We start from the raw sequence: 23,021 nt of genomic DNA on the forward strand, positions 1-23,021 counted from the left end.
AAGCTGCCCTTGAACGCTTCCAGGGAGGGGGCAGCCACAACCTCCCTGGGCAACTTGTTCCAGTGTCTCACCACCCTCACACTAAATAATTTCATGCTAATGTCTAATCTAAACATCCCCTCTTCCAGCTTAAAACAGTTACCCCTTGTCCTATCACTACACACCCTGGTAAAAAGTCCCTCCCCAGCTCTCCTGTAGGCTCCCTTCAGGTGCTGGAAAGCTGCTATAATGTCTTCTCAGAGTCTTCTCTTCTCCAGACTGAACAGCCCCAACTCTCTCAGCCTGTCTTCATAGGAGAGATCCTCCAGCCCTATCATCATCTTCGTGGCCCTCCTCTGGGCTTTCACAAGGAGATCCATATCCTTTTTATGTTGGGGGCTCCAGAACTGGACACAGTACTCCAGGTGGAGTCTGAGGAGTGTGGAGTAGAGGGGGAGAATCACCTCCCTTGACCTGTTGGCCATGCTTCTTTTGATGCAACTCAGGACACAGCTGGCTTTCTGGGCTGCAGGTGCACATTGCCAGCTCATGTTGAGCTTTTGATCAACCAAAACCCCCAGGTGCTTCTTCTCAAGGCTGTTCTCAATCCATTCTCTGCCCAACCTGTATTTGTGCTTGGGATTGCCACAACCCAGGGGCAGGATCTTGCACTTGGCCTGTTGAACTTCATGAGGTTGGCATAGGACCACCTCTTGAGCCTGTAAAGGTCCCTCTGGATGGCAGCCCTCCCCTCCAACATGTCAACCACGGTGTTGGTGTCATCAGCAAACTTGCTGAGGGTGCATTCAATTCCACTGTCCATGTCACTGACAAAGATGTTTAACAGCACTGGTCCCAGTAATGACCCCTAAGGAAATCCACTTGTCACTGGTCTCCATCTGGATATCGAGCCATTGATCGTGACTCTCTGAGTGTGACCATTCAGTCAATTCCTTAACCACCGAGTGGTCCATCCGTCAAATCCATACCCTTCCAATTTTGAGACCAGGATATCATGCAGGACAGTGTCAAAGGCCTTGCACAGGTCCAGGTAGATTACGCCAGTTGCACTTCCCTTGTCTACCGATGCTGTGACCCCATCATAAAAGGCCACCAAATTTGTCAGGCATGATTTGCCCTTGGTGAAGCCATGTTGGTTGCCACCAGCATCTCCACATTTTCCATGTGCCTTAGCAGAGCCTTCAGGAGGATCTGCTCCATGATCTTGCAAGGCACAGAGGTGAGACTCACTGGTCAGTCATTCCCTGGGTTTTCTTTCCTTCCCTTTTTGAAAATGGGGTTATGTTTTCCCTTTTCCAGTCAGTGGGAACTTCACCAGACTGCTATAATTTCTCAAATATGACGTAAAGCAGTGTTGCAACTTCATCTGCCAGCTCACTTAGGAGCCATGAATGGATTTTGTCAGGTTCCATGGACTTGTGCACTTTCAGGTTCTTTAGATGGTCTCAAACTTGCTCTTCTACAGTGGGGAGTCTTTGTTTTCCCAGTCTCTGCCTTTGCATTCTATGACTTGGACAGTGTGGTCAGAGCCCTTGCCAGTGAAGACTGAAGCAAAAAAGTCCTTCAGTACCTCAGCTTTCTCCATATCCTGCATGGCAAGGTCTCTTGTTTCCTTCAGCAGACGACCCACGTTTTCTCTATTCTGCCTCTTTTCACTGATGTACCTGTAGAAACCTTTCTTATTACTCTTAATGTCCCTGGCCAGGTGTAACTCTATCTGGACTTTAGCTTTCCTAACCTGATCCCTGGCTTCTTAGACAACTTGTCTCATGGTTCATCCTTTCTTGCAATAAAAACAAAGTTTTGCCTGTGTTTTTGTGTGTGATACAGCATTTCTATGCTTGGATTTGCCTAAGTATGAAGAGAGCAGAGTGGAAAATTGTTGGCGAAAGTCTTCAAGACACTATCACCACCACTGGCGTGACAGTGTGTGCAGAGATCCCTTTTAAACTCTTAGCTGCACATCAAAATGCGAAGCTGATATTTAGTATAAAACAGAGACAAATGCAAAGCAAGTAGTTATATCTAGCCAGAGACTGTTCTCAAATACCACTACTGAACATATTATTTGCGTGAACATGGTTGTGCACATTTATGCCAAGTTACTTACATTGAGAAAATACCTTGATGTGCCTAGCACTTTAATAGTTCAGTGTAAAGAAGGACTTTACAGGCAAGCAAGATGCCATTTCAAATTTTAGCCTTCTTGGAATTCTTAACAGCAGCATATTATATTTGCCTGTCTACATGAAACTTCTGCTGGCTGCAGATGATTGTAAATCACAATATGAACAGTGTTAAACCTAGTCATAGAGGGCAGTGCAGGCAAGGAGCAGGATGCCCTTAAACAATTGTAAATAAAATGGATTCTCTAGAAGAAGGAGAGGTGTAGGCTCAATTTGCTATACAGTAGCCATCAAAATAAAACCAAGCAGCACAGTCAGAAATTCCTAATTCATCCTGTAAGAGAAAACAGTGCTTTTGGCAGAATTAGGTCATGGAGATTAGCTGTGAGAGTTCTCCACTGTTAGAGCTCAACTTTCCTCTCTGGAGGAAAGTGTCACTGCCACAGTAAGGTATGGACCATTTTCTGCTGGCTGCGTTGGTTAGGGTTACTGTGAGCAAATTGACAAGAACACAAATGCAAAGGGAAGAAGCTCAGCTGGCCAGCAGAAGGGGCTGTCTCCTGCATCAGTTTGGATCACATTGTAGAATTAGGCTTGTTGGCAAGTAGCCTCTGAAAAGAGAAGAGAATGCTGAGAGGGGACATTTTCTGTTCCCATAGGAAATCTTTATGAGCACCATCCTTGTGCTTTTTCAACTCAGCCAGAATGGGCCACAGACTCTCACAGTCTTCATGTGCTGTCCCACAAAAGGAAAGGTGAAAGAGCTGCATGTCAGCTGTGCACAACATGATGCCTGAGCAGAATAAATCTTTGTGCTCCTTGGGCCTGCTGGCTTCTCCATAGCTCCCTGGTCTTCTCCATAGCAGGCAGCCCAAAGAGCTGGCAGACTTGGGTGGCCTCAGTGCTGTCTATTGCAGGTATCAAACAATAAATGGTGTCACTTTTCCATGTCTGAGCCTTCCCTACAGTTCCTGTAGTCATTTTAATGAGAAAAAGGCAATAGCGTTTGTGTGGTTTTTTACCTATTGAAAAAATAACTACCTTGTAGCACTTTCAGAGAATTGAGTATACATAAGCACCTAACACTGACTTTAATGTTTTGCTATCTAACACCCTGTCAAAACATCCAGCGCTCAGGAAACATTTTTGCACAAATAGTCAACTCATTCAGGTCCCAGCGGCAGAGAGGCTGATGGCAGAAGAACAAACTGAATGGTTTGGCTGGAGTCAAGAAGCACCTCTCAAAATTGTGCTCTGTAAGTGTAGCAATGGGGATGTGTTCAGAGACTCCCCGCTTGTCCACCAGAAGCAGAGTAGGACAATTTGTTGCATGAAGCAGCAATAGCAGTATAGGAAATTTTTAGGGACGTGAAAGCAGATGTCAAAAGGGGAGTCAAAGGGTAGAGCTCCAGAGTTTAAAATTGACATCGGCAGAAGGAAAGGTGTTGAGTAAAGAGACAGGAGCAAGCTGTGGGGGAGGGAGTGAGTCTGTGCTATGGACTAGTCATGGAAAACTGAGTGATATTCAGTGGCTAGTGTTAAAGGGTACCAAGTGATGGTCAAGGAGTGAGACCTCGGTACTGGGGAGCAAAGCACCACTCTCCCAAGTGAGAGAGCCTTCTGGAAAGCTGCATCAGCTGCACGTCAGAAAACGTACAGAGAGCAGGGAAATTTGCAGGTGGGAGTTCAAGCAGATTATGACTGTGACTCAGTCTCTTGAGACAGGTAGCACAAGTGAAAAATAAATCAAAGGGGAGAAAAACAATGCAGAAAAATGAAGCAGTCAGAAGGCAGCAACACTGAAAGGAAAAGGAAGTTAAAGACACTTGTGAGATCTTCAAGTATTGTTTCAAACTAATGCAGGTACCTCAGGTTAGCTGCCTTTGACACCCAAAAGTGCTTCACATACCATTCCAGTGCAGAACTCAGGCAATTACATTTCTCATCCCCTAATTTCAAACGTGGTATTTTAAGTTCACTTGCAAACACATTAAATCAGTTAGGGCTGGATATTGCTGTTGCAGATACCATTGGCACACATTTATGAGCTCAAAACTCAGTTTTAAACTCCAGAAGTGTCTTTCCCCATTATGCAGGAAACCTCAGTGCTGAATAACAGACTCATTATTCATCAAATATTAGAGGACAGGATAGTAACTGTACACCAAGAGATATTTGATGGGAAAAGACCCCTGTGAATGATCAATTGTGTCATGCCTATATTGAACTGATTTTATTTTCTATTTTTTTTAAAAGCACCTCACCATTGGGCTCCTTTTCTGCTCACATACAGGGACAGCTGGATTCTCACATACCTAATTCCCTGTTTTGTCCACATACCCCACCCCAGCAACCCACACATTCCTTCCTAAAATGCAAACATGCACAATGTGTCCCTTTGCACAGTTCCTCTGTCCCTGAGACTTCTCTAAGCCACTAAACAGTTTCACCAGCTTGCCTCTACTATTACTGTAAATCTAGGAGGAAGATAGGATCAGAGTTAACTTACGCTAAGCAAACAGTAAAAAAAAAAATCACACTTTGATATGACAACATTATATAACTTCAGTAAAGGTGCAAAAGAAGATATGTTCAACAAGAAGTCCTCTCACCTCTTCTTCTCAGGTTATTCTACAGGCTTCCTACATCCAGTACACGTATTCATCTTTTTTCCCCAATTTAACCTGTTTCATGAAATATATATCTATGAACTGAGATAGAGGAAGAGATTTTTCCTCCTAATTTTTAATGTATTTACCATTCACACTTGGGTTTTTTTGTGGAAGATAAATTGCAACACAAATACTGCTCTAGTCACAGCGATCTATGCTCATGCAAAACAGGCAATAAAAAGTGGACTAGAATAAGGCTAAGTCACAGTATATTGTCATAAGCCTTGGAGACACTCCAGAAGAAAAAGAAAAAACAAATAAATAAAATGAGAGAATGGCTGAGTGTGATTTTACAGAAAGGGTGAGATGAGTAAGTCCTCTCCTACTACCAGCAGGGCTTGTACAACCCAACAGCTCTTCTGTAGCACAGGGCTTGCATGGCAATTGAATACTATGGAGCTACATCATCTATCCGGTTATTACAGCTTATGTCACACTACTTACAGAAGAAAGGGAGCTCAAGTACCCCAAAAGAAAAAGACAGGAAAGATGCAGAAAAGCAAAAAGAAGACTATAAAAATGGGAACCTGTGAAATTTATGCAATCCAGTTCCTACTTGGTGACTAGAGAAGACGAAGCTTAGCACATCACAGGGAATTGCTGTTGAGCTGTACAAACATTATATAGGGACAGCCAGAAACATTCACATGAGCCAAAAGGAGCTTCAAATTGCCTATTCATTCCAAATGTCCATCAGCAGTTATTATCTGATGGGCCAGAGGGACTCGGCATCTAGTAAAGCAAAAAAGAAGAAATCAAATATAACTATTACTTAAAAGAATTATCTAAAGAATAATTTCATTGTGACTTTCATCCTTCCAAGCCTTTTAGCCCCCCTGCACAACACCTTATATTCCTCTTGGCAGCACTTCCCTCTCAGCTTTTTGGAGCCACTTGGCCCATTGCTTCCCCCACCAATTCTCCTGTCTCAAGTCTGGAGATCATGTTTATAAAGGTGCAGGACCTCCCTCTCCCAGCCGACTTGAACTGGCTGCTCATAGCCAACAGCCAGGGTTTTCCTGTACCAGTCAGGTAGTTCAATGGTTTCTTGTAGTAGACTCTTAAAGCCTACCTGGGCCTACAGATTTTAATTTCTTAGTAAAGAAGGAATATCCACCTTCCAACAGTCAAACCTCTGTATACCAAAAGGCACCATCTGCATTTGAAACACTGATTTGTGTCTTTTTTAAATAAATTTGTTGAGGGCAGGCTGCTGACCTTGTGCAGTGTGTTTTTGGTGAAGAACTGCAGAAGGGAACTTTTCCAGAATATAAAAAATCTTCAGTGAAAATGAATTTCAGAGATGCATGTTGCTTTGCTTACAGAAACCAATTTTTAAATGAGCCTTGAGCATTCACAGCAAGATCTGCTGGGGAGATATTGAAAAATGTTGAAATATTTTCCTCTTAAAAACAAAACAAACAAACAACAAACAAACAAATAACCCATGAGCTTTGGACAGTTCTGTTTACTTTACTCTATTTGCATGCTTATCCAGTCAGGGCAGACGACTGCTCATAACACACCTGACCCATCACCATCCAATGCCTCAGTTGCAAAGCTGCATGTTAACTACTGGCTGTTTACAGGGAATGTTTGCAGCAGTCTCAGGCACGTGGAGAGGCTGGATCACTCCAAGTGATGACTGAGTCCTGGGCAGAAGAGCAGCTTAGTGTGTAACCCTGCACTGCTGAGCTCTGTTGGTTTTGATCCTGGTGCTAGCCGAGGAGCTCTGGTGTATAGTTACACCATTCTCATGTGCTGGAAGAGCTGTAAAACAAGATCCTTGCTAGACTCCTAGATTTAAAAACCTGCCCCAAACCTTCAGAAAATTTTCTAAGTTATCAGCAAGCACCATTCAACGTCATGTGGTTCCCTGTCCAGCAAAGCAGGTCTTTCATCTCATATGCTGCACCTTGGGTCCCAGCTTTGTACCACGCACAGAACATGTCTGAGAAACTGCCTAGCACCCCTGTCTTTAGTATATCTTCAGCCACCAGGATTTTTAATCTCAGCCTCAGCTGCAGCAAGAAACTGTGGCAAAGATGGTCCTGAGCCCACTCTTTGTGTTGAGGGATCTTGCATTAAAGAGGCACTAGGGGAAAAAAAAGAGCTTAATAATCTTGCAGGTAAGGATTTAGTCCTTGCCAGCATGCATTAACATCCACTTTCCTTCCTGTTTTGTTGGGCTGCCTGTTCCCTCACCACCTAAAGTATTTTTTCATCTAATCAGGACCAATGCATAACCTGGTGAGCATGGGGGGAGGAGGAAGAGGAGGAGGAAGGATGCTACCCTGGCATACACCATCACAGCACAGCCAGGCCAGAAACACCCTGCTCCTTCCTTTTGTTGTAAATAATGCCTTAGAATTTAAAAAGGCTTATGCTGCAGCAGCTGAGATCTCAGTACTTTTGCACTGGGTTTTCTGCCTGGGAAGCAGACAACAGTCAGAAATGTGCCTAGAAGCAATAAACTAAGCCAAAAAAATAAAGCTCAAGTGAAAGGCACAATTGAAAGTCACATCTGAAGAGGCAAGACACCGTGCCAAAGCAGTCAGCAGCCTGGTGGATATTTTAGACTGTTTAATCCCTCAAAGATATGCCAAATATGTATCTGCAAGTCCTCAGCAGGCAGCTTTGCTTCAGTGAGAGGTTCACTCCAAAGAAAAGCGAATGTTGGTGCCTTCCTTCTGCTGGAGCTTCTAATAATGGCAATACAACACAAATCATTGGATCCCTAATAATCCTGTTTTGGAGAGCTATGGTCCAGCAAGTAGCTTTCTCCATCAGTAAAGTTGAATTACTTTTTGGGGAAATCCCTCTTGTTTGCAGGCAATCAGCAGAGTGGAGCTGGGGGCAATCTCTCCCCAGCCCCTTCATTTTGGTTTCTGGTAAAACCAGGCTGTTCTGCTGGGTGATGCCCCCTGGGAACAATGCTCAGAGTCTGCTTCTCCACAATGTTATGACAAATGGGCTGATGGTGAGGGGCTTTGGCATTCACAGTTGCTACATGTGAAACCCTGCTGTGAAAAACTCATCCCCTCGTTGCAAATACGCCCAAGATCAATCTAAGGAGGCATAGAGAAGCTTCCTGGCACCATCTTGGTCAGGCACTTGCTGCTGGTGGTGATCCCTGGGCAGGCAGGAGGGCACAGGACCAGGGTTTGTCAGGAGCCTCGTGCATGAGTGGGCTCACACCATCCTTTCGCTGGTTTTATAACCCACAGGCCTTAATCACAGAGGAGAAGGCATGAAGAGAGAGGAGAGAAAGCTGCTGGTAATGTCAGAGGCAGAAAGACACTTCTGCTGGTGTACAGGAAGCACAGGTCTGCTCCTGGGGCTGAGGGTAAGGCAGTGGCTGTGGCAGAAGGAGGGAAAGGGGCAGCTTGCCAAGATGCCACGAATAAGACACTGTCAGGAAAAAGTCCCTTCAGGAGGCTTTTGCCTCGGCTCAGCAGGAGGGGCTGTGCATTCTGCATGCTCTATTTTCTCTGCAGCCCACAGCAAGGCCTGGAGCTCAGATGTCATTCTGAATTGCTCTCCCCCTTCCTTGCAAATATTTAGCCGCTAGATTCTCCCTCTGCCAGCCAGAGGACAGGAGCAAGATCCTGGTGCAAAGCATAGGCCAGAAGGACAGAACTGCATTTGAATTCCTTCAAAGTGCAGCAGCCAAGCCCTTGCCTGTGCTCCTTATCTGGCAAAGGACCAGGGGACTCGGCACCCACCTCCACCTCGCACACTCAGGTTGCTCATGTCAATGTATAGGACGAATATTTTTTCCTCCCTTCTGGCCACTGCTGTAGGCTCGTCACAGCACTGTTTTCTTCCAATCTCTGCTGCCCTCTGCTGATGCAAAGCCCAGGCAGAGAGGCGAGCTCTCGCGAGGAGCCAAAGCCTCAGTTTTTTGCTGCAAAACTCACCCTCTTTAAAACACCAGCATAGTAACAGGCAGTGTTTTTTGCTTGTCCCAGTCACAAACGCTGAGGCCATAAGACATTAACTCACATCAGGTTATTACTAGTTTATTCAATTTACAGACTCCAACACTGAAACAAACAAAAAGAAAAAAAACCAAATAAAGATGAAAGTTAAAGGCTCTGGCTTGAAACTGGTTCTCTACACCTAGGATTTTCCACTCGAATTTATCCCTGCTTTAGGAGTCCTTCTGAGAAACTTAGCCCTGATCCATGCACTGCTGCTTACAATCCCATGTTTACATCAGGCATCTGTTTCCTATCAGTGACCCAGGGAAGAAACTGCCTCTTGCAGGGACTCATCCAGACTCTGCATAGAAGAGTGGAGGGAGGATAGTCTCTAATCCCTGCCCCATGTGCTTTTAAAATAAGACAAAATCCGCCTTTTTTTATTGAGATAAACCGTGTCAAGTGAGGAGGGACCTTGTCAGACTGCTGCATGTGTGTAATGAGTGTCCTGTTTTCCTGAGTTTTGCTCTTGCTATCACCTGCTGCAAAACACATCTTTAAACCGTACATAGGCTGTTCTGCTTCTTCTGCATGCACAGAGACCAGTTTAGAGGAGGCAAAACACATTAGGCATGCTCCTGGCTGAAGAGGCAGCCTGTGAGCCCTGTGTCAAACCTGCTCCTCGGATGCTGCCCAGCATCATCCTGGCTGGCTTCCTTGGCCCAGCGCTGCTCAGCAGGGTCCAGGGAGAAATGCCTCCCTAAAGCACCCACCAGAAAGCCAAAAACTGCCAGCAGGCAATTCCCCCACACTGATTCACTTGGTCAGGAATGCAGCCCTATAGAGAACACACCAATCCAGAAGTCCAGACCCTCTTTTCTCTCCTACATCTCCAGGAATGATTGCTTCATTCCTCAATGCTTGAATTTCCGCCTCTTCAAAGAAAAGACATCATTTTCACCATAAAGCAGACCAAGAGCTGTTGGTAACAAGATTTATGATTATTGAAAACTTATTTAGTGTAGCTTTTAGACCCTACTCCATTGATTTTACTTGGCAGACTCTGTGGCTCCTGCCACTATTACCGGTTAACTAAAACTGGCCCTTTGTTAGCTTCTAGACATTGTGTTTCTGGAGGGGGACCCTGGTTCCTAGAGTTGAACAGAGAAAGGAGCATCAGCCATGGTTACCAGAGGAGATCAGTCTAAACTAGATCTTGAATATAAGCTTGTTTCTTTCTTTTTGTAATATCTCCTTGGACTAGTGCTTGCAACAACTGAAAATGTGACCACCAATGCCGTATTTACCTCATGCAATACTTAAAAAGGATGAACTATCATTCTTTTATGAGCTCTGTGAAAAGTGACAGGTGATGATAGCCCCTAAAGCAGATCACTCTTCATCAGTCCGGTTGCTTATAAGACTGTTATAAGTTATAAGACTGTGTTATAAGTTCAACACCCTGTGCTGAGTCCCACTGCCCAGAGCTTCTCCACTCTGCTGTCCCCAGAGGAGGGCTTATGGATTGTACAGCGGAGGGTTTCTTCAAGCTGTTGCAAGTTTTGATCTTTAAGAAGGAGTTGTTTTAATCATTTGGCATGCAAGGCAAAGAGAGGTGTCTTGTTTTGGTTATGGTGTTTGGTTTTAGGTGAGGAGGTAGGTTAATAGCTGGTTAATACACCTTCTGACTCAGAGACTTTATTAGGTTGCATTATTGGGATAGCAACAAGCAATTTTTCCCTGTCAGTAGAATCCATACCATTTGGCTTACTGAGATTAATTAAAACAAAAAAAGAAGAAAGCTAATTTCTCACAAGCAGATTGCCTGAACATCCTTTGTATGCGCCTGTTTCTGAGTGTGTGAAGGGCAAGAGCCTGAGTCACTGAAGAGAAAGGTCTCAGGAAGCACAGATACACCATCAAACCACTCAACAGCTTTTCTGCTTTGTTTATGCAGTTGCTGTTTTGCCACAGTTACAAAACTAAGTCTCCCTTCAAGTAGCCAAGCTGCCAGTTCATGGTCTGCTATGAAACAGCACAAGTTCAGCACTGCTTGTGCTTTGCCTCACTGGTTCCCCATATCTGAATTAAACTGGTTAGACTAGGAAGCAATCCTGCAGGAGTGTCCATTTCCTAACACCAGCAGAGCTACCAAGCCAACACCAAACATATCATCATACTCTACAGCTGCTTTTAAACTAAAATAAAATCCCAAACAGGAGCTCAGGGCTCCACCTCCTGACCCAAAAGCTGGGTTTTTATTCAAGCACAATTGTTTTAGTCCCAATCCCATTTGAAAATTGACATTGGACAGAGGGCATTTTCGTGCCCTCACTGTGATGGGACTTTGTATACACTGGAGCATCTTGGCAGCAGTGCTAGGCTCTTTGCTCTTCAGGACACAAGAAACAGTCATCGAACTGCACTGCCGTACTGGGAGAGAATAGTCAATTCTTAATGAGGTTATTAAAGTTACTCTTTAATAAACCAGCACAAAACATTTTATGGCTCCTGGCTAGTGCCCATTGTAACTGAAGTTCAGATAAACACATTGCCAAAGAAACATCCATTTCATCTAATGCTTATTGACCAGATTTAAAAAGCAGGCAGCTGCTGCAGGAATGCTCCAGAGAGCTTGCTGCTGCTGCTGCTCTGCTGGGGGGTGTCTCCATGTTTTGGCTCGCGCTGCTTTACTGGCATGCAGGGAGCACCTTTACAGACTCCCATCTCAGCTCTGAGGGATCAGAGCTGCTCGTTTTCCACCATCCACTGCCATTCTTTATTGTGACAGTGGCTGAAAGCTCAGGATGAGGCAGCCTGCCTTGAAACAAACAGGACAGTTTGGCTTATCGCCATTGAAACACAACTCCCTGAGCTCTTCGTTAGGGTGTCGTGCTAATTAATATTTTGGAAGTGGCTGTCGGGAGCACATGCTGATTTACCCTGAGTCCAGAGGAGAGGGGCTGGGTGGAAATGTGGTGCTGGAGCTGGTTTCTTTATTTAACTCCAGATTTCTTTGCCTCCCTCCAGCAGCAGCTTTCTGCCTGCTCTTCTCTAACACTCCCTCTGTCACAGCCCCAGGCATCAAAACAACTTTGATTTCTTAAAGACAGACAACTATATTAGCACTGAATTATTTTTACTCATAGATATCACAGATGTGAAGACAGTACAAGAAGTGAGAGAGTCTTAACAAAACCAACACCCCATGCTCAGGACCAGCACATCAAGGTGCTTGTGAATAATATGGACATTTCAGGACAACCAGGAGGCTGCTAAATTCCACCCCTGAGAATATCTGAATTTCCTAGTGTAGCTGTATGGGAAATGTTGTGATTTTTGATGGAGAACAGATTTTCTAAATTTCTGCTGCCTGCTTTTATCCTTCCTTTGGCATTGCTTTATCCCTCATGCCCTCAACACAACAGCTGAAACCCATTGGGGCTGCCTTATTTCATCTCTCTATTCCTCCAAGGCTGCACCTCGTGCTGGCTTTGTGCTCCCTTCCTGGGACAGGCATCATTCTGGATTTCTCCTCCTCTCTCAGCAGTGTTTCTGCTATATCAATTCCAGTGCTGTATGGTTCTCCTTCTTGCATCTGCCTCTTCCTCCCCAGGGTTGTCTTCTTTCTTTGGCCCTCCTTTCACTAAAACAGACAGCCAGCTGGTGTTCCCACACTGGAGGAAAAACGCTCAGTGCAGTTCTTGGGGATGGTTTTGAATTCCCACTGCTAACAGCCAGTCTCCTTCAGTTACCCAAAAGGGAGTTCAGCAGACAAGGTTTCAGCTGCCAGCTAGCAAGCATCCTCAGGAGTATTCTCTTTTTCCATCAATAGCTCCTCCATTACTACCACCACGTACTGAGATCATCTTAGTATTTTTCCATTGGAAAAGAAAAATTGGCCAGAATTCTTGTGACTTTCAAAAAGCAGTCGATTATCTCACAGTTGCAACCAGGAATGTCTCGAGGAAACTTGTAGTGTTGAATGTACCAGGGCACATGCAAAGATTTATCTCGTTGGCAGGATTACAATTTGCATTTGTGCTGCCAAAATGCAAATGCTGCTGTGGGCCAGCTGACAACATATTGGGAACTCCATCTCTTTAAGTAATTCAGACATGTGATCAGCTGGTGTTGCCCACCTTGTATATTGTAAGAGGAGTTTTTTGGGTTTACATCTTTGGATCAGACTGGCAGGATGTGCCTGGAGGTTGTGTCAACACCAACCAACCCAAAGCAACCAAATTCCCTTGGACTGGTTTCAGGGAATTCTGCCTGGGTTGGCCAATGCTCTGCCAGGGAGGTGAGGGCAGATAATGGGGGGGACAGGAAGAACAAGAGACCCTGCAGACAGATCCCTATCAGAGCTGTCACCCCTTCTCACTCCCCTTTTCCTCCCTACGTGCAGACACCCCAGTACCCCACCCACATGCTCTGCCCCAAGGTTGCAGGACAGCCCTGGCTGCTCATCTCCAGCTCTGCAGAGATGAGACCACAGCACTAGGGCTGCAGCATTCAGCTGCTCTCCAGCACTTGCATTCTGCTTCACCACCTGCTTCTAGAGATATTCTCTTAACACATTATTTTGCAGGGGCTGTTGGTGCATGAAAGGAAGCGGGCCTTAAAATTGCTACCATGCTGTATTTCTGAAAAGTCAAATATTACATGCCCCGTTTCCTTTGGTGAGTTCAGGTGCTCCAGCCTTTACAACCCAACAAAGTGTTGGGAGGCAGGGAAGGGAAAGCATGGGGAGCAACAAAACCACCTCTCACTGCTTGAACTGCTGCTCCATCCATTTTCTTCTGGGCAGGTCCTTTCTCCTGCTCTGGGTTTGACCATGCTCTGCAGACATGTCCCATGCACCAAGGTCAAACTCCAAGGCTGTACCCTCAGAGGTAGTGAAGAAATCAGTACAGGAGGAGTAAGATGATCACAGTCTTCTACTTCCAAAGAAATTCAATACCTGGTGGGGGTGGTGGGTCCCCAAGGCCCATAGTCCCCAGGGCCAGGCCAACTCCTTTGTGGGGCTCAAAGCTCCTGCTTGCACCTGGTGGCATAGCCAAGACCTGTCTCCACTCTGTCCCCACTACCAGAGGAGACACAACTCTGGGTGCTCAGGTGACCTACACAGCCAGCACGATGCAGCAGAGAAGCCAGGGTGGACATATCCCTTTGCCATGTAGCACTGAGAAAGATAACAGACATCTCAAAACTGCCTGGGTTTGATCAGGCCCTGTTTGCCCAGCTACATACCATAAAATGGTAAAAAGAAAATCCCTTCTCAAGATTGGATGTAAACTGCCATATACATAAATCACATTTACATATATGCTTGCAAGCTTTATATATATGTAAACTATGTTTACATACATACATATGTCAAAGCCTTTGGTAGGGTTGAATGATCCCTACAGGATGAGTTAATTGAATTTCTCAAGATGAGACTTAGACACCTAATTCTTTTGCTGCACTGGGGACATTAATCTAAGATATTTATATGAAAAAAACCTCATCTTTTAAAAGAATTGAAATTCTTAAGGCTTTAATCAGGTTACAGGGATTTGGAAGCTAGATTGAGATCTGCATCACATGGGAAATGGAATTGCTTTTTTCTAACTGCCTACAATAGTGATTTTAAAAGAAAGAAAATCCTACCATTTCAGCAGACCTCTCCGAGTCCACACCAGACACTCTTCAGCAGCGGCTGTCACCCTTCTGTTTTCCAGGAGCTCCGCAGCATCTCAAGGCATTCCTGCAGAAAACAGATGTATTTTTATGGTAATCATTTTAACACCTTTGACATTGTTTTGTAACTACCTTGGATCCTGTTACGCTTCACAAAGCTGCAGAGAGAGATGAGGGATGACAAGTCTAAATTTAAGGAGCAGAGGAGACCTGACTCACTTTCTGGCACTGTCACCAGCTCCTGGCATGAGTGGGTAAATCACCCGGTGTCTGTGCAACACCTCAGCCTCACCCAGAGCTCTTCTTGCTTCAGCTGTGGGTTTTGGGAGGAATTTTCAGAGTGCAGGGGAGGATGAGGAAGTCGGTGGCATCCAGACACATCTCCATCTCACACTGCAGCCCGGCTTTGAGTCTGCACTCACCTTCTGTGGCCACAAGAGAGGCTACGGGTGCTCAGGGCTAGTAGCAGATCAGCATGGTAACACGGTATGTGGGCAGGCCAAGCCTAAACTTTGTGCTTTGGGCAGCTGCTTCTAAATAATAATGAAAAGTAACCCTTCCAACCAAATAAATGGCCTTTTCAACCAAAATTCAAAATCTAGTGGTATTTTTAGCTTCTGTCCCAAGTATTCTGCATTTCCAATGGGAAAGTGGGAAAGGGGGGGAGATTATAAAGATATCTAGAGTTTGATTAAAAAAATAATTTTATTTTCAGAGACCCACATATTGTTTGGTGAGCTCTGAGAATCTGTTGCTGTAGAAAAAAATTGATGACTGTATTTTGTAGAAAAAAAATCAATTTAAAAGACCTTAATGAATCTCAAGAGAGGCCCCCTCCTCTGGTTCTCCCCTCAGCTGGGGCAATCCCCCAGTTGTCTTTAACCACCTGCAGCTCTGTGCTGGCCCACAAGAGCTGTGAACCATCACTGCAATCAGCCACAAAAGCCTCTGGGTTAACGTGTCCTTCGATGGCAGTGTTTGTATTTGACAAATTCTCTGCTTATGAGATCCAAGAATTACAGTTTCTCTTTCTTGTGTGACAATCATTAATCAGGGAGGCCTTTCTGGAGGCAGGAAATTGATGGTGAGTTGAGGATAACATCTACAATGTGATTTTGCTGCTAGTATTTCTGCACTGTGACTTCTGCCACACCTGATGTCAGCAGTGCCCCTTGGAGACAGTCTCCTCCAAAGCCATCTGCTTGTGTGGGTGATACCCCATGTACCTTGAAGAAAATGAGCAGAAATCTGCTACCACTCCCCTTCTCCCCTGTCCAACAAACTAGATCCAATAAAAGATAAGCCAAGCTAAGGAAATAAATATCATGCTGGAATACCAAAGCCCTCAGTCCCCTGAAACAGAAGGTAAATATCTGTGCTATTTACAGTACCAAAGTTAAATTGGAGAATGCTCCCACAGAGACACTGACTCAAAGGGAAGAGTTATTGGGGTTTCAGCTGGCACATGGATTTAAGTCCCAGCTACAAAGCCTGCTGTCACCTCCTAAGGATTGGGGGGCTGGTACAGTCAGGGTCATGCAGCCTCTGGCCACCCGGGTGAGAAGCAGCAAAGCATGGAGAAAAGAACAAAAGATAAAAATAATCAACCTCCATTTTGTCCTTAATATAACTAAGGACAAGGTTATAATTCAGGGGTAGACACCTGCTCCATTGACCCCATCTCTGCTGCTCATCACGTTGCCAAATCCTTCATACTGCTGTAGCCCTGAGGCATGTGGCCATCCAGCCCTGGCACAGGGATTTCCCTGGGACCATCAGCAGCCTTGCTGCAGGCATAGGGTGAAGATTCTCACTTCCCTTGCTGCAGGGGAAGGTTTGGGCTTGGCTGAATGTAGGACCTGGGAGCAGGAAAAATCTGAGGCTGAAGAACTGGTGCTACTGGAAGGAGAGGGGAAGACAAGGATTTACTACTCACGAGCTACAGCCTCAGTCCTCTGCTACCATGTTCTGCCACTGCTTCAGACCTTCTGATGGCTTAAATCCCTGCAGGCTACCATGGAGCTGCGGACTCTGGCCACAGCATCAGATCAGCATTTCCCAGTGTGCTCCTGACTCGATCTCAGGATGCAGCATGTAGCAGACAGACACCGGCATGCCTGGCTCTGCAAGCTGCTTTCCCTGGAAAGCTTTTCCTAAACTACATGATTCCTGAATCCCTTCAAATAGTCATGTTTCAGGAGGAAAGCAAGGAAAATAAAAGCCTTACAGGATTCATTTTGTTTCTGGGGAAATCAAAGATGGCAAGGCACCATGAAAATAAATATCCTTAGTGTTAGTACAGAGCAGCTGCCTGACATGTGGCACCCTTTCCATAACACTGCTTATCCTCAGGGAATTGCACTGAGCAACTGAGGATGTGCAACCCTGTCCTGAGAGTCTAATCTCTCTCACACAGAGAAAGCATCCTGCCCTCCCCAACATCTCTGTCTCAGCCCTTTCTTTCACTCTCTTCCAATGTACCCCAATGTTTACAGTTGCCTGTTTCACTGCAATCCTCCAAAATGCTCCTTCTTCAGATCTCGACAGGTCCATCATCCTCTAGGTAGAAACTGCCTAAAATCGCCAGCACCATATCTGCATTTTCTGGATCTTTGCCTTGGAAGGTACACATGGCAGTCTGAGCAGTGACCAAGGGGAGTACCCCACCAAAAACTGGGAACAGCAGCAAACCCCAAACCCTGTCTGTAACCCCAGTTCCCACCTCTGGAGCAGGGAGCTTGGAGAGCCAGCCCTTCTCCATCCTGTTTTGATCTGGGTGATGCTGGCCAGGGGAGCAGGGCTGCAGGGTGGCAGTGAAGTAACATGGGGAGTGAAAATCCTCAAGTCAGTCACCAGAGCAGCATTCCCACCAATGCAGGCAGAGAAAGGAAAAGCGTCTATTTTAATAGTCAGGTAAGAACAGCACCTTCCTAGAGTTGAAGCTTCTTGAATCATTTCACTCCTCAGATCCACTCCAGCATTTTCATCCTGCCTTTGAGAGCTGGATTCAGCTCAGCACCTCTTATTTTTCTGGCTTCTAATCATGTCCCAGATACCAGTTCATCCTACATTGGATAGAAATCCATGGATTGCTCAACATACTCCCCCTGCTCTGTCTTTCCCTTCTGCCACTCAGCACATCTGCAGAGGAGCCCTTTGAGTTTCCCTCCTTAGTGAGAAAGCATTTGAGTTGTCTCATTTTGCTGCAGAACTCAGCGTAGGTGTTTTCTCATTGCCAGTTTCCACCTCAGCCCTCCTGAGGGGACAGTCGTGTCTCCTGAGCTCGCTCTGTGCAATGAATCCTCAGATGCTGCCAGCAGACTGAGCTTTTATCACTAATAACAATTTCCTGGGAAGTGGAGAGGGAAGGTAGCCCAGACCACTGTATGAATAAACACAGATCTGAAATGATGAATCAGAAAAAACACGTGCTCATGAAATACATCAGATTTCACGGTAACCATCTCCTTTAAAACAAAAAAAATACCCACATTCTGGGAGTCTCTGCCTGGGATTCCTCTCCATCCACAGAGAGCAGAAGAGCCTGCAAGTACTGATGAGGGCTGGATTCTGAGAAAGTATAGGATTTGTTCTAAAAGGGGCAGATTTTATGGTCTTCATTTATATTTTAGCCTACAGTATTTTTGGCCTGGAGCTGGCTGCCTGCCAAGACTTCTGCAGTGTCTGAATGTGAGCTCCCTTCAGCTGGAGATGCTGATGGGACAGCAGCTGCAGCAGAAGCAAAAAGGTTGCAATGCTTAAACTCATTTGACTTACAAAAACTCACTTACCAAAAGCATCCAAACAGCAGCTAAAAAAGTTAATCCAATTTATTCTTCCATAAGTGCAACAGCTAATAACTGTATTTGATTTTTTAAAAATTGCTTCCAATCTGAAACTCCCACTTTCCAAATTCCAGTCCAGAACTTCCACTGCTAAGTTACAAACCCTGAAACTGCACAGAGACACACGTGACTGCAATAGAAATGATGGCACTGCCTTGACTCAAAAGGGACAGGATCACAGCTTATAAATATCTTCAAGGTGATGGTACATGAGAAGGCTAGAAATTATTAATAAATTTAACAGAGAGTTGGAGACAGAGCATTCATTTACAGGTAGTCTTGGAGGAAAATAATTGGGGCTTTGAGCAGCCTGAGCTAGTGGGAGGAGTCCTTGCCCATGCAAGGGATTGGAACTAGGTGATCTTTAAGGTCCCTTCCAACCCAAACAGCATGATGGGCCTGTTTCCCTTCACTCAGCTGACATAAAGGATGCCCATGGGCAATAAGGTCAGATCCCTCACAGACACACCACAGCTCAGACTTACAACCCAAGAGGGTTCAAGTACAAAAGAAGAGCATGACACAACCTGCCAAAGGGTTAGCACAAATACCATTAACTTTGTTCAGCTTCTGGCAAAAGGTAGCTAATACTTGTGACCAGTAAAAGCTCAGTTTTTCTCCTCCGTATAGAGTAGCAAAACACATCTCCAGCTATTTGCAACACATAAAGAAACTGAAGGTGCATGTCTGCTGCTAAAATATTAAATCAGTCAAGTAAACAGCATCCTGAATTTACCTACCATTGCATCTTCAGCCTCATGAAAGAATTAAAAAATAAGGGACTGACTTTGGGGTGATGGGTATCAAACATCTCCTTGATAAGCTCCACAATGCCTCACTGCTGCTGTTGGACATTTTGACCTATGCAAGTCTTCTGCAACATATTTGCCTTTCGGGGCATCCTCATACTTAGACATACTTAGACAGGTGACCCACACTTCAGTGTGTTGCATAGGTTGCAACCAAGCCTCTAGTAAAACATTCCAAAAGATCACATTTTCTTTTAGTGACTTAACAGGTTCCCTGTATCTCTTTGCAGCTTTCCCAGCTCACAACTGCAACACAACAGCCTCCAGGCCCTGTTCAAATTCCCTTCAAAATTTTCCATGGCAATGCTTCACGCTGTCACTTTACGTCTGCGTCCCCATCCTGATGCCATGGGCAGGAGGGAATGGCTGAGGCAATATTTCTAGCTACCCTTGACTCTCCAGGCAGCTTTGAGACAGCGTATTTCACTAAGGCTTCAATGATTCCCTCCTGTTTGAGAGTCTCAGCCCATGATGCTCTACTTTGGCTAATTAATTTTTAAAGAAGCTGTGTATATTAATGCAAATTCTATTAGCGCTGCCTCTTGGCAGCCCATATATTAAATACAATGCCAGTAGCATGACAACACTTGACAGACTCCACAGTGGTAAGTTACATATATTATTATTTTATGCCCCTTTTAATGCACCGAAGACACAGCCTTAAAATAAGAATTGTTAGCATGCCTGTACTGAAGTACAAAAATATTCCTTCTTAATTTAGCAAAGCGTATGTTCCTATTAGAGCTAGAGATGCCAGATAGACTGGCACACACCATGTGTGGTGTGAAATGGCATCACTGTGCTGTCTTCAGTGGGACTGCAGAGCCTCATATCAACGGAGGCTCTGACTTGCTATTCCTTTGCAACCACAACTTGACATTCCACATTGGATGATCATCATCAAGGGGCAATCACAACATTTGATAGCATGCCCAACTGCTCTGCAAACTGTTTTGGTGATAAAGTTCATCAATCTTTGCTCTTGTACCAGCAACTAGAGAGGGACCAAGGGAGAAACTTTGCAAGTGCAAATCACTGCTTGGGAGAGTTTACAGCTCAAATTTTAGTGGCAGTACTGTCTGCTTTAGATGCAGCCTTTCCATGTTAAAGGAGAAAAATATGCTGACAAGTAATAAATTAGCAAATACACAGCAGATAAATTGTGCTGACTGCCTGTGATCCAGCAGGAGCTGGACATGGGAAAGGCACTGTTAAAGATCCAAGCATAGATGCTCAGAACTATCAAGTATTGCAGAGAGAAAATTAAACAAGGCCAAACCATAAATTAAGGGAAGTTTTTCAGGGCCACCTTTGAGAGACCAGAAGGACTGAAAGCTTGAGATGGGACCAGCAGCAAGGGGGAGAAAAGAGGGGGAGAAGGGGAGGGAAGGGAAAAGAAGCAGTCCTGGGACAGAGAGGGACAGCTGGCCCCAGAGGTATCGGATATGGAAGACACTTTGACTTGCAGGACCACATGAGAATCCTGGAGCAGAATCAGAGTCTGGCAAAAATGACCCTGTAGCTAGAAAACCATTGATAAAGACTCTGCCCTTGCTTGCCTGTTCCAGGTATTCCATAGCTTTCTGCTCCCCTAGTCCGTAAAAACAAGAAAAAGCCCATAAAAATTTCTCAGCTCCCATGGGTGTTAAATACAATGCCATACATTGAGGCTTGTTGCTTTCTAGTTCCTCCCATTCTTCCTTCCCTGCCCCCCACCCCCTTTATATTTTTTAAAGAAGCACACAGAAAATACATGGAAATCTATCAGTTAAGCTCTTGGAAGTTGGGATATGCCAGAAGCAAGGCTCCTCTTAACTCAGCCCTCTTAACATTGTTACAAAACCTTGAGTTTAAAGTTGTACCCGTATCTTAGTCGGGGCTCCCTGCTTCACTACACTGTGCAGTAGGAGGAGCAATGTGGCAGAAGCTGATGTTCTCCTCCGGCAAATGCCATCTGCCATCTCCTACTTTTGACTCAGTAACCTTAGCATCCTTCAAATAAAAGGGGCAGATCCACTGATAAGGTCAGGCTGCTCTCTACCCTGAGGTATTTACTGCTGCTTAGGTTAGCTCACCTGGGTAGCTCATGTAGCAGAAAGGGAATAAGGGCTGGCTGACAAAACCCAGTCAAAAGGCACTGAGTGTCCTCGTGAAAATAATTTGTGGCTGGATAGGATTTTGACTGTGTTGGGAACCAGCAAGTTAAAATAGGTCAGTTCAGCTTTATGGCTGAGTCCTGCTATAGATGGAACCTTCTGAAGATGTTGCTGCCTGCAGACATCTTGGGTTTTTGCACATATCTTTGCTTCTCTCTGCAGAGCATCAGCTGCAACAAGTAACGTTTGCAAACACCTCAATGCTCCAGCTATACTGTGCTACCACAGAGGCAGCTGATCCTGCAGCGGGTAAGCTGCTAGGAAGAGCAACTTCTGTCCATGTTCACCTGCACTTTCTCCATTTTCTTCTTCATTAAGAAAGTAAACCAAAACATCCTTTGACATGTAATTACACCGTGACACAGCATGCCCTTCTCTCATGTTGACTTACAGAAGGTGGGCACCAAGAGGCCTAGTCACTGCTTGGTGGATCCCATCCTTGACAAGTCCTAACGTTGCCTAGAAGTTACGCCAGTGACTCCTCTTGTATGAGCCATGCAAGAAGCACCGTGCATTTGTTGGAGTAAATCAAACAGCAGCACCAGCACTGGAGTGGTGCTGGAAGAGGCCCATAGCCTCAGGTAGCTGTCTCTGCTCCCCTTACATAAGGGTCTTTTCAGACCCTTATTTTCATGAACTAAAGACTCAAAGCAGCTTGAGGTAAGTGGCAGCTAAGGAAAGAGTGGATAAGGTGCAGGGAAGCCAGTCATCACTTAGGGCTTGTGCATGGGTCATAGAATCACAGAATCCTTAAGGTTGGAAAAGACCTCTAAGATCACCAACTCCACACCACCGTGCCCACTAAACCACGCCCCAAAGTGCCACCTGTACACTTTTTTGAACAGTTCCAGGGATGGTGATTCAACCACTTCACTAGGCAGCCTGTTCCAGTGCCTGACAACCTTTTTGGTGAATAATTTTTTTCCTAATATACAATCTAAACCTCCTCTGGCACAATTTGTGGCCATTTTGTCTTGTCCTATCACTTGTTACTTGGGAGAAGAGACCAACCCACACCTTGTTCCAACCTCCTTTCAGGTAGTTGAAGAGAGCGAGAAGGTCTCCCCTCAGCCTTCTTGTCTCCAGACTATACAACCCCAGTTCCCTCAGCTGCTCCTCAAAGACTTGTTCTCCAGACCCTTCAAGAGCTTCATTGCCCTTCTCTGGACATGCTTCAGGACGTCAATGGGTCTCCCAATTTTTTTTTAATTCCTCATTTGATAAATGCAGATACTTTATTTCAGGTCAGATTGTAGAGAATGATAGAATCATTCTCGCTTGAAAAAGAACTTTGAGATCATCAAGTCCAGCTGTTAACCCAGCACTGCCCTCTGTCCTGTTCAATCGCAAACAGCTTTCCACAAGTCCTCCCTCATCCATGCCTTCATTCATCCAGAAAACAGAAGGAATGCATTGGCACAGTTCTGCCTCGGACTACCATATGCTACTCTGAATCTCCCCTCTTGTCCTCTGAATAACCAAATTCTGTTCTCTGCTCTCTCACATGCAGTGATCAAAATATACTGGAGGAAAACAATCACACTTTTCTCACCTATAACATCCAACATTTCAAAAAACATCACTCTTCCCTTCCCTTATGGTGCCAGTTTTGAAGCTGACCAGGTTTCTTTCCCCACTCACTTGGGGTAGGATTGGTGATGAGAAAGACTGGCAAAACACCCTACTCTGAAATGCACAGCGCATGAGATACCAATGGCAATCGTCCTATCCATGATGTCAAACCCTAAAGAAAGATTCAATCCTATGATATTTAAAGCCTTCACAAGAACAAGCTTCCTTTTTTT

The 23,021-nt window shown here is 45.1% G+C and overlaps 2 protein-coding genes across 4 annotated transcripts in view; one reads left to right on the top strand and one right to left on the bottom strand.

Moving 5' to 3' along the window:
• PAK5 (p21 (RAC1) activated kinase 5) overlaps positions 1–14,424 on the bottom strand; it is a 210,015-nt gene extending 195,591 nt beyond the window's left edge. The window contains exon 1 of the mRNA XM_051614187.1: positions 14,377–14,424. The gene's annotated coding sequence lies outside the window, so the exon portion shown is untranslated. The remainder of the gene's footprint in view (positions 1–14,376) is intronic.
• ANKEF1 (ankyrin repeat and EF-hand domain containing 1) overlaps positions 1–23,021 on the top strand; it is a 66,648-nt gene that overhangs the window by 18,253 nt on the left and 25,374 nt on the right. For 2 of the 3 annotated variants that reach the window (XM_051614178.1, XM_051614181.1), the window contains one exon: positions 14,385–14,608. The exons of the other annotated variant lie outside the window; for it this stretch is intronic. In XM_051614178.1, coding sequence (XP_051470138.1) covers positions 14,385–14,534 — 150 coding nt within the window. In that variant the 3' untranslated portion in view covers positions 14,535–14,608. Of the gene's footprint in view, positions 1–14,384; positions 14,609–23,021 lie in introns of those variants that run through there. 3 annotated transcript variants of the gene reach the window in all.

Source organism: Apus apus, chromosome 3 (genome assembly GCF_020740795.1).
Source record: "Apus apus isolate bApuApu2 chromosome 3, bApuApu2.pri.cur, whole genome shotgun sequence".
Taxonomy (NCBI): Eukaryota; Metazoa; Chordata; class Aves; order Apodiformes; family Apodidae; genus Apus; species Apus apus.